The sequence below is a fragment of the Macrobrachium rosenbergii genome, chromosome 9 (genome assembly GCF_040412425.1).
Source record: "Macrobrachium rosenbergii isolate ZJJX-2024 chromosome 9, ASM4041242v1, whole genome shotgun sequence".
In the NCBI taxonomy this organism is placed as follows: domain Eukaryota; kingdom Metazoa; phylum Arthropoda; class Malacostraca; order Decapoda; family Palaemonidae; genus Macrobrachium; species Macrobrachium rosenbergii.
Window position 1 is genome coordinate 30,581,562 of NC_089749.1, and position 19,990 is coordinate 30,601,551.

Consider the following 19,990-nt stretch of genomic DNA (forward strand, 5'->3'; position numbering starts at 1 on the left):
TGTTGATTATGAGAAGCCATTTGACATTTTCTACATAACCAGTATTATAGATGGTCTTGTGTCGCAGTAGCATTCACATTATGTTAAGCTAATTGAAATTATCCTTAAATAAAATAGACAGCAAAAGAGTCTTGTTACATCAAGTGACATTTCAGGTTCGGCTAAAATCATAATTGCAGTAATTCCATCACTTTAAAAGCCCTGAATTCATTCATAAGCACATTCTGGTCTCTCTCAGCTTCTGGTATACCAGTCTGCTCATCACACACTCTTATCTCTCATTCATGACCTCAAAGAGTTCCACACAGCACTGTTTCTCTTCTTCTTCTGATATTATTGACCTATCCCTCCTTTTGATAGTTATTTTTCTCTTTTTATTTTTGCAAAAGATATTTCATTGATAATTGTGGGGGCTACCCAAACATATATACCTCAATACAAGGCTTTGTCAACATCAGCATGTTTGTCCAAATGGTTCCTCTTATGTCTTTACTATAAAGACTTGAGTACTGGGCACGTTCTACTTTGTGTTCTTCACCTCTTTCCTAAAAGTATCTCTGTATTTATATTTACCCTCCGCTTTTGTCTACAGTACCTCAAGTCTTATCTGATATCCAGAATTTCTTTTGTCTTGTTACCCATATCCCAGTGCTTTTTTCCAGCAAATATGCTGGAAAAAAGCATGATGTTAAGCCAGTCCTCATTCATTATCTGTTCCTTCCTCAGATATGGTTTCAATAACTACTAATCTATTTCGAAATTCACCGGCAAAAGCCTAATGATTTTTATCTTCAAGAAGCCTTGTTATATCACACCTACATGCTCTGTCAATTTTTTTTTTTTTGGGCTGGGTGATTTTAATCCATCTACTTGTTTTGTCTTTCCAATCTGATTTTAGGTTTTTATGTTCCTATTTAATATTTTCAATTTATATTTAGTATACCTATAAACCAAGAGATTATTAGCAGGCCCATATCCTCAAGAATGGGGCTATTTCTAAATTGTGCCTATCCATTGAAGATTCATGGCTATTCACACTAAAGGATAGCCTGTTCCTAGTAGAGCACAGTCACTAGCTGACTACGGCCAATGATCTCTGCTATTAAAGCTGAGGAAAAAAAATACTCACCATCTTAATCCTATCCATCATCGTGCTGCCAATGAATTCTGCTGCTCCTCTTGAGCAAGGCCACAATTTTTGGTTGTAGACCTAGCCTTTGCCTAAAGAGGCCTTAACCTACAAGGCAGCAGTTGCCCCTAACATGAGCTCAGGGCCATAATTCTAGTACTACCTGCTGGGCTAGCTGGATCTGGTGCTCACAGAGGGGTAGGTAGGCAATTCCCTAAGTTATACTGTATACACAACCCACTTACTGCTAAAACATTTTACCTCAGCCATAAGCTAGAGTAATTATTGAAAAATTTGTACTGAAGGTGAGACACTGGGGAATTTACAGTGATAGAAAACTATAGTAAATTTCAAAGAGATTTCTCATTATCTCTTTACAATGAGCAAATTTAATCTACACTATAACCTTGATTCACGACTTCAAAGAACAGATATCTGTAATGGCCAAGGATAAAAAAAACAGATGATGATTTATAAGAACTAACCAAATAAGTAATTTTAACATGAGGCCTCACAATTTGCAAAGCTAACAGATCTTTATAATTACCATGTAAAACATGAAAAAAATATGTTGAAAGCATGCTGTATAGTTTCTCAGCCTTCCTAGGGGAGCACCAAACAATCCATTGTGAAATCTGCAGATGAATATACAGTACTGTACTGTCAAGTATAAACTGGAAAAGGTATAAAAAGTAAACCTACCTATCTACCAAGTTTACAGGATCCCACTCCCAGGTGACCAGAGCTTTACTTTGATTTGCTGCCAATGTGATGTTGACGTACTGAGGAGCAGGAATGGTGAAATCTGGAGAAAAAGAAAAGATACCGTAATTCACAAAATCCTCATTTGTATGATGAAAAGAAATGCCAGACCTGATATGTAAACTGCAGAAACTAGTTACAGTGGAAACGTTAAAAATACCAGCTATTCCTAAATTCCAAGGATTACATGCGTTAAATGTTTTTGTTGGTAAAATTGGGTTTTGTTTTACTGATTCCAACAAAGTCTGTCGGTACTAATATAATCCCCAAAACCAAATGTTCTAAGTGGACACAAAGCTGTAAACATGGCTTCTGCTGTACTTTTTTTAAAACTAATATCCCTCTTTAAGACCCCTACTCAGGAAGGACGAACTTTCCAACTGGAGAGGGCACTCCACAATGCAACCTTTTTCCAATCCAGTGCTTTAGGATTTTCAAGACAGCTGATCTGTGCATATTTAATGACATTCAGTTTAGATCAGGATTCTGAATTCTTTCAATCTGTAACTGGATATCTTTCTTTTGACCCTGCTTGTATTTCTTTCACATGAAGGCCGCCTATTCCATGGCCCTAAATACTAAAATATCATGCTCTGTATACTTTATATTTCCTTTCACATACAGCAGGCAGCTGTGGTTTTCCTTACATACTCATCAGTGAAATAACAATGAACAGTGACAAGAAAAATTCCTCAGAACAACACCTAAGTGTTATCAACCATTACTCAACTTAATGCACCTTTTCACAAAACCAGTTTATTAGTTCTGTAGACACACTGCTGACAGGCAGAAAGATAAAAAGAGACAAACTGAACATACTAAAGATCCTTGGTGGAGGTGGTAACAAATATGGGGACAAAAAATTAGCATTAAATAAATAAAAAAAATATGCAATGAAGGAGAATGGAAGATGCAGCTTCATTTCTATCTATTGCTGATACACAGGAGAGAACTCCAGTTGGATTGGTCTTTCCTGACAAAGCACTACACTTTTTTATACAGACCGTCACATAATCCGACACCACTAGGGCCTGAAGAGTACAGCACCAGATTAGTTAAAATTCTGAGTTGCATAAGGATTACCTCAAAACATTTAACATAGTCATCATCATCCCTGTAAAATATTATGTACAGTATGCCCCGCCTTTTCCCCTGAAATCATTTTATCATAGATTGTATATTCAACGTGAGTTCAAAATTTCTCAAGTCAACAGTTAACTGATGCTTTTAACATGTTAAATACTTTTATGGGCTATAACTCGAGATGTATTTCTATGCATTTAAAAATCACACACACACACACAAAAATAACAGGAAATGATGAACAAGGGACAGTTATGCATTTTACTACTGAGCCTCATGAAAACAGAGCTACGATTTGCATACATATGTTATACTGTAATTATTGTAATGTAAAACTTTGATATAACATACTAGTTTGACTTTGACAAGCTGTGTACTCTGGGTGCTTTTCTGGTTGATAACTTCTCTTTCATCCCCACATCAGGAGTAAATATAACCCTCTGATAATACATGTTTTTTGTCTAGAAAGGGGTGCAATAATTCATCACCATTAATTAGTAACAAAAATGTTTAGATTAAGGTTAAACTGCTTAAAAACATTTCATGTGATATTTTATATTCTTCCATACACATACCCAGCATGCTCTTCATGTTTATAGGGTAGCTCAGTCCTTTCTAAATGACCTAAAAAATCCCAGGCTGCCTTGGCATACTTCATTTCCAAATCTTCAGCAAAGCCTGGAGTCATTACGTTCTCTACCCTTAGTCTCTGGTACCTTCACTTTCTTGTCACTTATACCAACTTCCTTCTCTCCTCTGTGCAACTTCCTTCATTGCAAAGTAAACAATAAGATTCTTCCACCATCCTGCGCACTTTACCTTCACTATTTTTAATCATTTAATAAACCTACAATCACCAGTCATTCCCTGTGCCATTCCCACATCGTTCTGTTCTCTTACCTTGCTTATGTACCTACTATATATGTTATGTTTTCTCATTTTCCTCACCAAGATTATATATGAGCAAAAGTGCTAATACTCATACTTCTAACTATTGCTTACATAAGAATTTCTTCTGAGCCCATTCTCATAGACAAGCTTCAGCACCATCACTGGCTCTATCCTGCGTGTCTGACGTTACTTGAAAGTACAGTGATTTTAATTCAATGACTACTTCTGTTCGGTAAAACATTGATTACGAGTTTACCTTATACTTTTTTATTTGCTGTTTTAAATGACATTCATAACATCTGAATGGATGTTGAATTTGCTGTCCAACAAAGTTCATAGATAAGAGTTTCACTCATCAGGATCTGGCTGCAATGGTAGATAAGGGCATCCTGTGATACCAAGTCATTACTTAGAGGCAGCTGTTGCTTTTGTTTACTTATGGAAGTGACTAAATCTGTTTTGACTAGTTGCTTGGGATTAAGAAAAAGGCGAGAAGTTTGTTTGCTTTACAGGCCTCCTGTAAAGCATTATGTTCTCAACAGCCTTTGTCCGCTTGTCACGAACAATGTAAGTCATACGCTTCCATCTGGGATGAAGATATATGGACTGTTCACGCGCAGGTCGGACCTGCATCCGGACTGTAAAATTTCCCGACTTATTTTTAAATTTCTTTTACACTTGACAATTTCAAGCTGCATTTATATTAAATTCAGAATCTTCTGGGACTTATGGTGCAAGGGAATCACATGATCAAGAAAAGCTGTCCTGCAAAAAATCGAACTAAGTAGTAGTTGGTTTGATTCAGCTGTCACTGTGCCAGCACAGGCCCTTGCCTTAAGGCAGCTCATATGGGAAGAGTTGAAAATGGATAAGAGAGCTGATGTAGACCTCTGGAAGGTGCTAAACCAACAGAGATGAACCAAATCACTAAGGTTATAAAAGATTAACCGCACCACAAATTCAAAGGAAACATTAACTCCATTTTGCACAAAGTTCATAAATTCATTTGTATTTTATGCAAACGGCTCCATTGTGCACATTAGTCATTTGTATTTTATGCAGGCTCCATTGTGCACATTAGTCATTTGTATTTTATGCAGGCAAGTACTAAACATTAAAAGAGCATAAATTTCAAGATTTGGAATATTTGCTAACCTATTCACATACTAGCTAGTAATTCCAACATCAGTTATACAGTAACTGCATTACATGTAGTGTATACATGATTCTGAGAACAATACTGTTTTCAGATTTAATCAACACCATTTCATTTTGAATAATAATTTTCTCAACATTTTTCCGACTTTAATCTAAAATGCATGTCCAGAAAATCTGAATATTTATCTTTATCCATCAGCCTACCTGGACTTAGGAAAATTGAAAAAAAGTACGAATACTGCATCACACATTCTTTTGCTGCCTGCATTTTAGCAGCAAAGGTTAAATTATTATAACATCGTTGAATTTCTTATTTATGAATTCAATGTTATTTTTAGTGGCCCGAAACAGTCCTTTTAAACTTTACCAGGCTGGAATGATGATTTAAAATATCATCGTGCTGCTCCTTGTTTGGGACAAGAAATGTGAACCTCAAGGTGTACTTGTTCTGGTTTGTCTTTAGGATCTAGAAAGAGATTGAAAGTGATCAACAACAGACGATGAATGACAACAGAATTACAGTGATCACTATAACGTGATGATGTGGTAGAATCAAACAGACATAAGGTATAAGGAATTATGGACGCAGGTCGTGCCAAGTTAAAAATAAATAAGTCAGAGCTGCAAAACATGAAAGAACCAGGTTATGGTTGTAAGCGTTATCCGTCTGCATACAGATATTTATTAGCTTTAAAACAAAAAGTTACATGAAACTCGGAAGATTAAGTATTAACAACAAAGATATATTCAAAATCTTATCGAGATTTACTGCGTGATATTTAAAAAGCTGTTAATATGAAGTAATGAATATTTGGTAACATTCAATCAGACTACCACCTTAGGTCCGTAAATTTGTTGCGAGTTTCCATGTGTATTTACAGGCATGGATTGAAAGTTAGCAATTCCACTAGTTTTGTTTGTTTGACATCGAGAGAATTTTACCTATACTACAGCAACAGTAATTCGGATGTTTATGGCCGTTTTGTTGATACAGTATTAGAAAAGCATTCGATTCTGTTAACCACGAAATTCTGTGGTTAACAGAATCGAAATCAGGTGTTCCACCTGCTTATGAAATCTGATCCAACTTTGCTACTGTAGCCAACTGTTTAATGTTAATTTCAGTTCGAACATTTCATAAAAATGGCAGTAAAAAAGGTTCGCCCAGTGAAGTATTATTAAGTGTGTTTTTTGGAATATAGGTTGCTGTAGTTGAAAAAAAAAAAAAAAAAAAATTTGAGATCAATATCGGATTCCAGTTTCTAATATCATCCCATACGCTGATGATTCCAGATCCAAGACCAACTACGGTGGAATTTCTTGTTATTGGCTGGTCTGTCTTACAAAGCTCTGGGGCACCATAAGAAATACCCCTCTGAGGACACCCAGTGGCTACCAAAATTAGTTTTCCCTTCATACATACATAAAAAATGGGCCACAAAAGAGCGCACACACAAAAGCTGAACAATAGCGACGCGTGCTAAAAATGGAATGTCTTATTTATGACGCCAGTTTTTTTAGTTTACAGTCCTTTTATGGTGCCAGGGGTTTGTAATTTAAAATCACTCGGTGGGACTTTTGACATTGGGAATGTTTACAGGGCTGGAGGCCTGTGATTGTGACAATCTCACCCTGATCCCATACAGACGACTCCATTTCATGGAGCTCTATAACGTGATGATGTAGTAACTCCAGCTTAGCTTTTTAGCTTTTCTCTGGTATATTTAAATAATAGCTTTACCTAGAAATAAGTGCTGAAAGGTTATTTCACCATGACAGAGGTCTCTCCCTTTAAAATAAATTTTCCTTTGTCAAAATTAAGTATTATATATATATATATATATAAATCTTATATATATATATATATATATATATATATATATATATATATATAATAATAGACTACATATATATATATATATATATATATATATATATATATATATATATATTGTTTATAATATATATATAATATATATATACATACATACATACATACATACATACATACATACATACATACATACATACATAACCACATATATATATATATATATATATATATATATATATATATAATATATATATAATATATATTAATACAATTACATACATACATACATACATAAAAATACATAAAAATTCATACATACATACATACATACATTTGGATATATATATATAAAAAAAAAAATATTTGAGATCATATATTCCAGTTTCTAACAACGCTGAAAATTCCAGACCAAGACCAACTTTCAGTACCAAGCTGGTTTCACGTTTATTAACGCATCATCAGGGGCACCATAAGAATGAGACAGATATAAAGAAGGTTACAAAGTAAACAAAAAGAACAAGAATACCAGATGGTCAGTTGTCAAAATGGTAATAAACAAAGTTAATCCAGGATAATCTGGGATCGAGCTGTCACAAACTGAACGTAAGAACAAACAACAAGAAATACTAAAGTTTAGGCTTACAAAATACAAAAACATGTATAACCTTGAATACCAGATGGTTAATTGCCAGGGGGTAAAAAACAAAAGGTTAATCCACAGCAAATCCGGGATCATGCGGTCACAAACTAATCCAAATATATACTTAACCATAAGGCAAACGAAATCTTACCCATTTGGATTAGTTTGTGACTGCATGATCCCAGATTTGCTGTGGATTAACCTTTTGTTTTTTACCCCCTGGCAATTAACCATCTGGTATTCAAGGTTATATTTCAATGTAATTTTTCCAATAGATGACAACTGAAAGGTTCCTGTTCTCTTTCATGTAAGATATATGTATAGACTGTATATAAATTGGTATATGTATCTTTCTATTCTTCTTTTTCTTTTAACGTGCTTTTATTCCCATTTTTTATATGGGGTCATCAGGGCACGATGCCTTCTTTTACAAAGAAGGACTTTTGATTTCAAAGGCTTTAAACAAAGGTTAACCTGTGGTCTCGATCGGCTGCCCTGCCTGACAAACAACAAGACCTAAAGTTTAGGCGTATGTTTCATGTATCATATAGACCTTGAACGCCCTTTCTTCCCAGCAGCGAGAAGCTATTGCGCGGGTATGGCGAGAGTTCGAGACTAATGAGATGTTTGTTATGTTTTAGAAAAACGTGTTGTAGTGGCTTTGTTTTATGTGTGTATTTAGTCTGTAATTATCCATTTGCTTTTTACCCCTGCAAACCTATCCGTTGATTACATATATAATCCCAATAGATGTCTACACGGATAGCAAAGTGTCTGCCTCTCTGATCAGCCGGCTTGTGGGATTGAACCCGTATACAGACCTCTATACGAAGTCCGAATGCTAAATTATTATTCACTATCATGACCTATACTATTATTATATATGAAGGTACTGTTTGTATCTTGTAGCTAACAAACAGTAGTGGATATGACAGTGGTAGTTAAGTATATTTTTAATAAAATTATTACATTAAATTGTACATATGTTGTATCATATAAAAAATATTATGTTAAAAGTGTACATGTATTGTATTATATAAAAATGTATTTATGTATTTCATTATTACAGGTACTGTTAATAGCTTGGGACTCCTACCTGCATTTACCCTATGGGTAATATCAGTAGACACAACGAAAAAGAGTACAAGAACTTACTGTATATACATGAACCTCTTGCACATTTGCGTTGTCTTTCATCGTCTCTACTTGTACTTCATTCAATCAGTACCTCCAGTAATCTCTAAAAAAACTTGTAAAACCCCACACGATGCTTGGACTAGCAATGGTTGTTTACACTTATAAATCTACTTTAAACTACGACCTGGTCCAAAGCCCAGGTGCACATGCATCGTGAGTGGCTTACATGTTCTGGTGCTTACAAGTTTTTGTTCCTGTTTATATAATTTATATTATGTTTACATAACATATACGTATATATGTGTGCGCATGCATGTGAGTGTGTGTAAAATGTTGAGAAGGAACAGATCAGTGCAAATTAAAAGGAAGGTGGAAACAAAGAAAGTACCTACTATGTAGAAAAAGGATAGTTAAATGAAGAAGTAGGGAAGGAAGTTAGGGTGATTTTACTAAAGTAGACTGAAGATTACATAAGTTTTAAAAGTTTAATAAACAGGAACAAAAACTTGAAAGCGCCAAAACATGTAAGCCACTCACGATGCATGTGCACCTGGGCTTTGGACCAGGTCGCAGTTTAAAGTAGATTTATAAGTGTAAACAACCACTGCTAGTACAAGTATCGTGTGGGGTTTTAAAAGTTTTTTACAGAGATTATTGGATGTACTGTTTTTCATTGTGTCTACTGATATTACATACATACATACATAATGCATACATACATACATATATTTATTTATACAATCGAGGAACAGGGAAAACTTCACATGTTAAAAGGAGCGGGCGCAAGAACACATGGAGATTCCAAACAAAATTCTTAGTACCATTATTGGAGCCACTGACCCGAAACCAATATACAGTACTTTGAAGAATTCTGAAGAATTTAAAATTGGAATACTCTCATAGGACTCAGACTTACATATGTCTAGTCTAGATGTTGAACCACTGTTCACGAATGTACCTGTGAAAGAAACCCTTGATCTAATTTTGGCCAAATTATTTAAACAACCCGGTTCTATTTATTGTAATTTTAACATTGACTCTTTTAGAACCCTTTTTAGAATTGGCCGTGCTGGACACGGCTTTTCTTTTTAACAATAATTCATACAAACAGGTGGACAGGGTGGCAATGGGTCACTTCTGGGCCCAACTTTTGCTAATGTCTTTATGTGTTCCTGGAAGAGCACATTATGGAAGACTGCCCCGTCTTCCCATCCCCTATTTTATTCACGGTACATACTGTAGACGACACATTTGTACTGTTTAAAAATGACTATGATGAAGAGAGATTTTTACACTTTGCGAATCAATTTCACAGCAACATCAAGTTTACTCTGGAAAAGCATGTGAAGGTAAGTTAGCTCTTTAGCTGTTTTAGTCTCAAATGAGCAATATCATTTTAACACTTACCATTTGCAGGAAGAAGACATTTACGGACCTTGGCTCCAATTTTTATAGCTTTTGCTTTTTTAATTTCAAAATCAATGCCATACATACACTTGTACATAGAGCTCTTACTTTAAAATCCAATTGGGCTGCTTTTCACTGTGAAATTGTATTTTTAATCCGGTATTTTAACAATCATTGCTTCCCAACCAAACTAGTCTACAAAATCATCCACCAGGTCCTTGATAAGAAATTTTCCCCTCCCATTCCTACTTTCAATGTTCCTTAATTTCTTGTTTGCCTGATTTCCATATTTACCCGATAAGCACAATTTTCACAACGAAGTTATTTAAATCATCCACAAACATATTGGATCCCTCAAACAAACTACTCCAAAAAATCATAACACTTATTGACTCATTGTTTTCTGTGAAAGATCGGCTCTGTTCTTTAATGACGTCGGGCGTAGTATATGAGTATACAAGTATACCCGTGCCAGTACAATGCTAGTTGAATCGAAGGTAGTAATTCGGGTAATTATGTGGTTTCGACCTGACGTTTACTCAGGGTAAGAACCGATTCCCATATTGAAATAACCGTACTGGCTGCAGACGGTCCAGCCCGGAATTATCTAACATGGAAAACCTTGCTTACAACTGTAAAACACCTGTTGAGCGTAATTGTAATAGACATAATGCCCTCGTAACTTCTCCAATTCCTCGTTCTTCTTTGGATACGCTTGTCACTACAAAGCATTAAGATCCAAGTGCAAGAAATCTGAAGCAGTTATGATGTCCGGTAGTGGGAAACGAACCCGCGTCACCATAATCATGATGAGACAAACGTATCCAAAAAAAAGTGCGAAGAATGCGAGACGTTAAGAGGGCATTGTGGTTATTACAATTACATATGTATCTAGTGAAAAATGCGAGACGTTAAGAGGGCATTGTGGTTATTACAATTACATATGTATCTAGTGAAAAATGACAAGTAGATTATCCCTATTAAGTATGATTATTTCAAAGTTATAGGTCAAGCAAAAGAAACATCAGAATTGCTTATACTTGAAAGTCTTAATATCAAATTGAAAGTCCCTTCTCTTATTCACTAAACTACGGCTGTTACACTGTTTACTGCCTGGTTTGGTTATCTATACTTTCAGTTGTCTGGTCTGTAGGTTTATATGAATATTATTGTTTTTTTTATTCTTGCCTTGAAAAGTTGATGTTCGCCCCTCAAGTGTGTCTGTGATTTTACTTATTGTCTTATTTTTATACAATTTTAATTCCATACTTTTATGTATAATTTTTAAAGTGTAATTAAGTGCGTTATTGTCATGTACTTGCTTAATGTTTTGAAAGAACTCTAATGGTCGCTCATTTTCTACAGATGTCCCTGATGACAAATGAATACGAAGAAGAGGAAGGAAAAGAGAAAATACATACTGTAGAAATTAAATCAAATATAGGAAAGATCAAACTATCATACGAACATTATCTCATAATTATCGAAGTAGTACGTAAAGATGGAACACTAAATAAAATACTGGAGAAGGATGAGTCAACCCAAATCGAGAGTGTGTCAGCAACCTGCGGACTTTACTCTGGGGAAGTTGATGATGCGGGAACTTGCTGTGAAATGTGTGATGCATGGTTCCCCTATCAGTGTTCAGGTATCGAGGACAAATACACACCCATACTTTGGTATTGTACATCTGTAATAACTGCAAGAGGCCTGAACAAAGAACACACAAAAAACTCATTGAAGATGAACTCCAAGAAATAAAAGAAAACACAGAGATATTAAAAAAGTTGATTCAGGATTCGGCTCAGAAAACTAGTAACATAATGATCAACACAGATGAAATCCAAAACAAAGTTGACAATAATGATAAAGATGTAAAGACCATGACAAACATGGAAAAAACTTATGCTGAATTACTAAAGACAAAAAAAAGTGCTTCTGATCAAATCTACAAACGAAGAGAGCACAGCAGCAAATGAACAGAGACAAATTATGAGTAAAATAACGGCGCCTGTTGAACAGGTTAAAACAACAAGAGATGGACACTTATTGGTAAGATTTCCAAACAGGAAAAACTTAGAAAAGGCAAAAATGGAGATTCAGGAAATCAGCAATATATCAGTGAATGAGAAGGGCAAAATTAAACCAAAAATAAAAGTAGTCTATGTCCTGAAGGATGATGATGACATTGTCGATAACATTGTAAAGAAAAATCCATGGATAGGTAACCTCATTTCTGAAAACGACGACCTGAAAATTGTAGAGGAAATGATGGCCAAAGATGACAAATATAAACACTATATCATCAAATGCACACCACAAATACGGAAGGCTATCTATGATAGAGGTGACAAATTGTGTACACTGTATAGCCGTTGCAAAGTATACGACTGTTGCATGCCCTATCAATGCTATAAATGTCATGAACTTGGTCATAGCACAATAAATTGTAGAAATGACCAAGCTTGCCCTAGGTGTGGTGAAAATCACAAATCAAATGAGTGTGCTAGCAGCATCTCCAAGTGTAAAAATTGTGTAAAGAAAGCCCATAGTGATACCACACATAAAACATATGATGGCAATAAGTGCACAGTATATAAAGAATATATCAAAGGTGAAAAATAATAGGGCTCATGGCTTTGACTAATAAACTTCTTTGCAATTTAATAAACATACAGTTCGTGGGAAATAAAACTAACACTACCGGACATGCGAGTGAAGCATATAAACTATCTGAACCTAGAACAAATTGTAAGTCAGGCGAGAGAGCATTTGTGCACTGTGCACCAAGACGACAGCAAAATACCGCCTGAAGTGAAGAGGATACAAGAAGAAAGCAAATTTAAAAAAGAACTAAAGACTCTCCTATTCTGCAGGAGCTACGATACTGACGAGAAAACACTGACAATTATAAAACATAAAAAAGGACCTCATTTTGAAGATGTACAAGGGCCCGCCAGAGAGGGAATTATCCCTGTGGAGGGTTTTACATAAAACCAAACAAAGTAAAACAAAGTGAAAGGACACAGGGTCTAGAAATGTAGGAATAAACTACTATACTTCGAATCTGCTTGTGTTCCTGCACCTGCTCCTTTTAATATAGTATATATTTTATATATATATATATATATATATATATATATATATATATATATATATATATATATATATATATATATATATATATATATATATATTTATATATATATATATATATATATATATATATATATGTATGTATTAAATTTGACAGAGAGAGAGAGAGAGAGAGAGAGAGAGAGAGAGAGAGAGAGAGAGAGAGAGACTTACCTTCTGTTGAGTAAGGTCGCACATGTGTCGCCGAATTGTCCGGCGGGTTGCGCTGAGGGCCATTCCGCGTCGTTGCCTAAGGGGAAAAAATAGAACAATGTTAAGCTACAGCTTCCAACAGAAGCAGTAATTTACTCTCAAAGTAAAACTGGATCCTTCCTAGATAGTGACCTCCAAGGGTTTTAACCCGGTATGTTTCCACCTTTGCGGCGTGTTTAGCACAAGCCCGCTGGGATTAGAGTAAAAACAAACAAAACACTGTAAATATCATAAAGATAATGAACCCCAAGATATATATTAGTCCTAGACAACGACCCATGAAAACCCTTGGGGGTCACTACCTAGGAAAGATCCGTAAAGTTTAATAATGGTATCTTTTTAGCATCCATTAGGCCCTAGTAGTTTTCTGTTCAATAGTCTAAGTAAATATGATTCTAGTGACAATGACGATGATGATAATCGTAGTCAAGCAACTTGACCACTCCGTCTGTGTGACAGAATTAGTATTATCCATACTGAAGATGTTTACTCTCACACATTTTAGTGGACTTTTATATTATAATAATGCTCAGTTTCTCATTTTTTGTAACGTTTGAAGAAAACTACGGTGAATAGGGCTGCATATATATAAAAAAGTTTTCAATCATAGGTCTAATTCCTTTCTAATTATTGAGCCTAGACTTAATCTTCAACATTTTTAAAGTAATTTATTCCCTATTAATTACATTTAGCATCCATATTCAGCACACGGTGGAATCCCGTTTACCCTATCGCTAAGGCCTCAGAATTAAGGTCGTTGCAACTATTCTATTTAATCTCGGTCTTTAAATTTCGAAACATCCACACGCTCTGTTCTATCTTTATACTTAACTATATACTTCATTGGTATTATTCTCCCAGTTTTTCCTTCCGTTTGGTCTTTCGCATGTTTATTCTAAAAGGAAAACTGGTTTAGCAATCATTTTAGACCTAAATTTGCTACACCTCTCGACAGTTCTGCCTCTATACTTACCGTGTCTTCTATTTAATAACTGACCATTTTACTCAACTCTTCCATATTCTTCTCCCGAATACGTTTAAGTGGACCACTTACATGTTGCCCCCATTCAAACTACCATCATCGCATTAACAAACTGGTATTTAGTCTTTATTTTAAATGAAAAGTCTTGCTTTAGTCAACATTCGCTATCAACTTTCTTTACTTGAAGGCATTTTTACTTACATTCTTTAACTATAGACTCAGCCACTGGTTCTTTCCATTATCTTTACCACAGTGTCAGTGACACACCACACCATACATTTGCATCCACATCTTTTGCACTTACTGAATAGTTACTCGCAAAACGTCCTCCCCTTTTCATCGCCTGCTGTTTAATGTAAAGTGATATTCATTCCTTTGTAACTGTTGCCCTCTCTCCTAATAACTTCCCATGTGCATTTGTGCAAATGGTTTTTCAGCCATTTGGTACTTTATCTTCACTCGCAGTTAATTTAAAAGTATATCCCGCGATTGTGGAACACTGAAACACTACCTTCTCCAAATTAGACGACCTTTATTAATTTCCTCTTTTAATTTCCATAGTCTTTCATTTATTTCCTACAGTAAATTCTTCTGGCTAGTGCACTGTCAATCCACATTTTCTGACACCGCCATCCAAACTGTTATGAAATATTTCAACACATATATATATATATATATGTGTGTGGTGGTCGCTAGTGGTATATGCTTCACAAGAGCCTACTAGTTGCAGCAGTAAGCAGAACATACTAACTTACTGTCTCATTAACAGAAAACCTACTGTGTGATTACAGAAAAACATAATTTCGAATTATTAACAAACTACACTGGCAATAAAAATTGAGAATGCCATGTTGTCAGTAAGTTTTTAGATATCTCGCATTCTAAAAATAATTGATAACTACATTTCCCCCCAAGTTATACCTGAGCGTTGACAGAAGCCAGAAGAGCCAAGATCGAGAGTATTGTCACTGAAGAGACGAACGTGGGCCTTTGCCTAATTCTAGGGCTGATCTCCACACTCTGGGCGATGCACCATCTGGAAAGAAAATGTTATCTTTCATTCTACAGACTCAAAATACTGACAAGATGGTCCTACATTCTAAAATTAAAACACTAAGAAGAGAATGACACTGTATATACTTCTTCTTTTAACGTGCTTTTTCCCATTTTTTGTATTGGGTAAGCACGATGCCTTATTTTGAAGGACTTTGATTTGGCTTTGGGGTAGACCGTAATCTCGATCGGCTGCCCTGCCTGACATCGCAGGATGACACTGTACAGTATACTACTGAGCTGAAAAACGAACAAGGTGATTACTTTTCATTCTCGAGTCAAAATACTGAGATGACACTGCTGCAGACTTCAGTACTGGAACACTGGCAAGATGATACCGCATTCTACAGTGAAATAATAACGAAACGTGTTCTTCTATCTACAGTGGCAATACCGTCTGTATACTTACTTATCTGTATTTTCAATAAAGTCAACGAAGCCGGGAAGTACCCCCATTGTTACATCCATGCCTCTTCCTATAATTAACCCATTAACAAACTTCGCACTGAGAGTGCATTTAGAAATTAACGTTCATTACGTACAGTATATCCAGATTGTGTTTCATTATCTCTTGCAACATTCTACCATTTTTTATTGATGTAGAAATAAAAAATATTTTCCTCCTCCTACTGTTCCTCATTATTATTCTAATAAAATAAGCCAAAACGCTAGAACCTTAACCGGCAAGCTTACAGATTACAACGATGAAGAGATGAATAAAGGAATAAAACTACATAAGAAAGCAATAACCATAAATAAAGGGTGATATGATACAATGAATTGTTATTAATACTTACTTTATCTCACAGGCTCAAAGGCTCTGAATATGATATCTGTCTCGACAGTAACAAATACTGAGCGAGTACAATGTTTCTGGTGAAGATAAGGTAGGAATAGATTTCAAGTATTAAAATATACTGAATAATTCTTCTTATCGGACAAGAAGACAAATAAAACGCTAGATGCTACTGGCGTGGAAGCATACTTTAAACGAAGTTTTCCTTTCAAGGTTGAGCAAAGAAAACACACATGGACACGAATGGTTTACCATCGTTAGATGAACGCTCTGGCACAAATGGAACTAAACTCATTTTAATACAACAGCAACTTAGACCGAAGGAAGCTGATAGTCAAGGGATGTTAAAGAATTCCACCGTCCAAAGTAGTGTGTTGTTTATACATAAGGAAAATGAAGGCCATGTTCTAGGGGCACTGAAAGAAACTACGAGAGGTAGCAGGAGGCAGTCGAGGTTTTTAGTGGATGAAAAGAATATTCGGTTACCGAACATACATAATACTGGGCTGTGAATGCCAATCACAGTGAAAATGAACCCATAATTTTGAACCGAAACAGTTAGGCCTAGTCATGGCCTATCATGGACTTTCCAGCGTTTATTTCTGTCCTCAAAATGTCAAATAAGAAACGAGTCAGGATTTTGATACACCGCAATAATACTTGGAAAAAACGAGAAGCGAAAGGAAAAAATGAGATCAGAGAGGAAGTATGAGTTGCAAAAACAATAACCGATGCCCCATGGTTTACTGCCTCAAGAGATCTGCGCACGAATACGAAAAGACTGAGAAAATCGCACTCATTCATTCCCAACAGCACAAGAAGGACAAGGGAATATGAATATGCCTCAAGAAAACCATACGGTGGAGAAGACGATTGAAGGAAGGGTACCCTGCAGAGGACTAGTGAAAATGGGACAAGAAGCAAATCCACAACTAAGACAAGGATAGAGCAGCGATACATATAAAATGCATTATCATTTGCTTTGGCTAATAGACCGTGGTTTCAGTCTAAGGGTGTGTCTACAACTCTGTAAAATGTGTTACATATATATAGATCGGAAACTTTTCTCATACTTATATTGAATAACTGAAACCAAGTCTAAGACCATAAATGGAGAACGATAATCGTATGAAGCGCTGGTTAGATAGTCCTGCCGATAAGTCGTTGACGTGTATTCATCCTGTTGGTGACGTGTGCTAAGTAAGTTGCCGATGTGTATTTATGACATGTTTTTCTGCGGTGTGGGCGTACTCTCAGGATGAACCACACTGCTACGTACAGAATCCAGTGTCGCAATCTGTTTTCTACGAACCATTCTAAATTCTTTCCTTCTCGTGTTTTCCAGACCTGAGTTACACATATGACTGACTGAGCTACACATACCAATGGGAATGAAATTAAGGAATCTAAACAACCGGATAATTGTGAAATTGAGAGAGGACAAGGAAACCTGATGAACGTCGGCCTGATTCAACGACTCATGGATTACGAAGGACGAAAACATGCTTCAACGCATGTCAGGATCCGGGAGTAAAAAAAAAAAAGGGGGGGGGTACCCCTACCCTGTCGCCTTTGAGGATACGTCTGCTTAGTCTAAAACGTTTAATGTCGCAATGCTTCATGATTTCCCCCTCTCATTGTGACGTCTTTTACATATGAAGTCTTGCTTTTCCGGCGTTTATTTTCAAATTCGGCATTACACACAAAAAACCTTGCACATATATTCGCGTTGGTGCACAGTTTGGAATTGGTACCCCTCAAACAAAGGAAAGCGTAGCCGCTGATAGCCTATACCATCAATCAGTTCATTATATCTTAACATAAAATAAAAACAGGGGAAAAAAACATAAGTAACAAATGCAAACAAGGTCTTTCTCGTTTCTTTTAAACCGCCACCCAACTCTTTCCATTCTAAATTCCCTCATAAGATATTCATAGGGTCTACATATTTTCGTTTCCAACAACAAGCTTTGTACCCAATAAATTTAAGAAGTATATTCAATTTGTGGAAGTTTGCTACAAAAGGTCATGGGATGTGGGCTCATTCCACAAAATAGTTTGCAGTGTAAATAATTATTGATGTAAATATAGTTATTATTCATATATATACCAACAATGTAACAATTACATTAATACCGTCAACAGACTTGCAGCACCAAAACCAGTTCTGTGGATCATATGAATTTATCAGTCAAAAGTTGAAAGACTTCAACAAAAGTAATGCAACTACATTATAATTTTCTTAAATCTAGAGTCCTTTCTCTACCCAGTGAAATCAATAACATGAATTGAAAAGGAATCGGCAAATCTTCACATACATCAAACTATAACTATCATATCATTAAACCTACACAGGTACGGTTACTTCTGCAAGTATACATAAATTTAATTCGTATCATAATGATCAATGAGTGCTGCCACATTGACATTTACTTAACAAGCTTGGAAAAAAATAAAGCTATAGATATAAACAAAAACAAGAAATAAATACGAATGGCCTTGTGGGAGGAACAAGGATGCAAGCTTGTTCACAAGTTCACTGTCATTACAGTATTATTAAAGCTTAAAACGGAAGATGGCACGACTGTTGAGGGGACGAATGCGATATCTGTGCGAATTAAGGAATAAGTCGAGAACCTTTTTCGTTTGGTCGAAGGAGACCGACAGTATATGGCCTTTTTTCTGGACAAGTGTCGGCTAGTGCTGAATGGCCAAACCTACAGGCTTTGTCCACTGAGATTCAGTCGGAGGTGGTGTGGTATGCTATGAAAAAAAAAAAAAAACGTGCAATGGGAAATTCCGGGCGACGATGGTCTCCCTATTTTAATTTTACAATTCTGGAACATTATAAAACTGGATTTTATCACTTTTAAATTATATATGTGATGTAAAGCAAATGTCCAAGAGTCCGTATGTTGGTGTTATCAAATTATTTGTAAAAAAAAAAGGTGACCTTGCACTAACAGAAAATTGGAGACCTATAACGTTGCTAAATACTGATTATAAGATTTTTGCTAAGGTTTTAAAAAACAGACTTGAGACTATATTAGACGATATCATTTCCCCTGAGCAATATTGTGCAGTCAAAGGGAGATCGATTGTTCTGTGTAATAGTACCATAAGAGACGTTATGTTTTATTCAAATGCAAATCAATTAGATGCTGCCATCTTCAGCCTCGATTGGTCGAAAGCTTTTGATAGTGAATAGTGGTTTTGTGTATGAGGTATTGGCTAAATTTGGTATTCCGGCAGAATTTATTAGTTTAATAAAAACTTTATTTTTACAATGTAAAAGTTATTTAAGCATTAATGGCTTTTTATGCAGCCCTTTTCCTGTCAAGAGGTCGGTAAGGCACGGCTGCCCCATTACATGTCCATGTTGCTGTTCTGCATTTTTCAAGAACGTTTTTACAGGGCAATTCAAGAACGTAACGATTTAATAGGTATTAGTCTTTCAAACCTGACAGTCATAAAAGTACATACAAGAATTTGCTGACGATTCTTACGTATTTGTGTCAACAACCAATTCGGTTAAAGCTTGTTCCAAATTAATTCAGCGCTTTGAGGCGGTAACAGGTGCAAGACTTCCAGGAATGAAACTACGATTATGGGTTTGGGTAACTGGATTCAAAGGCAGCACTGGCCTTTGGATTGGATACGGGTTGTTCATAGTATGGGTATTTTTGGTATTACCTTTTGTAATAACTTTGATTTGGTGTACGTTGAAAACTCGTCTGTTATTACGAATAAGGTTGAAACTGCCGTGACTG

At 35.7% G+C, this 19,990-nt stretch overlaps 1 protein-coding gene across 6 annotated transcripts in view; it reads right to left on the reverse strand.

Moving 5' to 3' along the window:
• LOC136841668 (tyrosine-protein phosphatase 10D-like) overlaps window positions 1-19,990 on the reverse strand; it is a 246,365-nt gene that overhangs the window by 207,488 nt on the left and 18,887 nt on the right. For all 6 annotated transcript variants that reach the window (XM_067108852.1, XM_067108851.1, XM_067108850.1 and 3 more), the window contains 3 exons: window positions 15,293-15,407; window positions 13,351-13,426; window positions 1,832-1,934 (listed from right to left, as the gene is read on the reverse strand). Coding sequence is in view for 4 of the 6 variants with exons in the window: in XM_067108851.1 (XP_066964952.1) it covers window positions 1,832-1,934; window positions 13,351-13,426; window positions 15,293-15,407 (294 nt within the window). In the remaining 2 variants the exon portion in view is untranslated. The remainder of the gene's footprint in view (window positions 1-1,831; window positions 1,935-13,350; window positions 13,427-15,292; window positions 15,408-19,990) is intronic.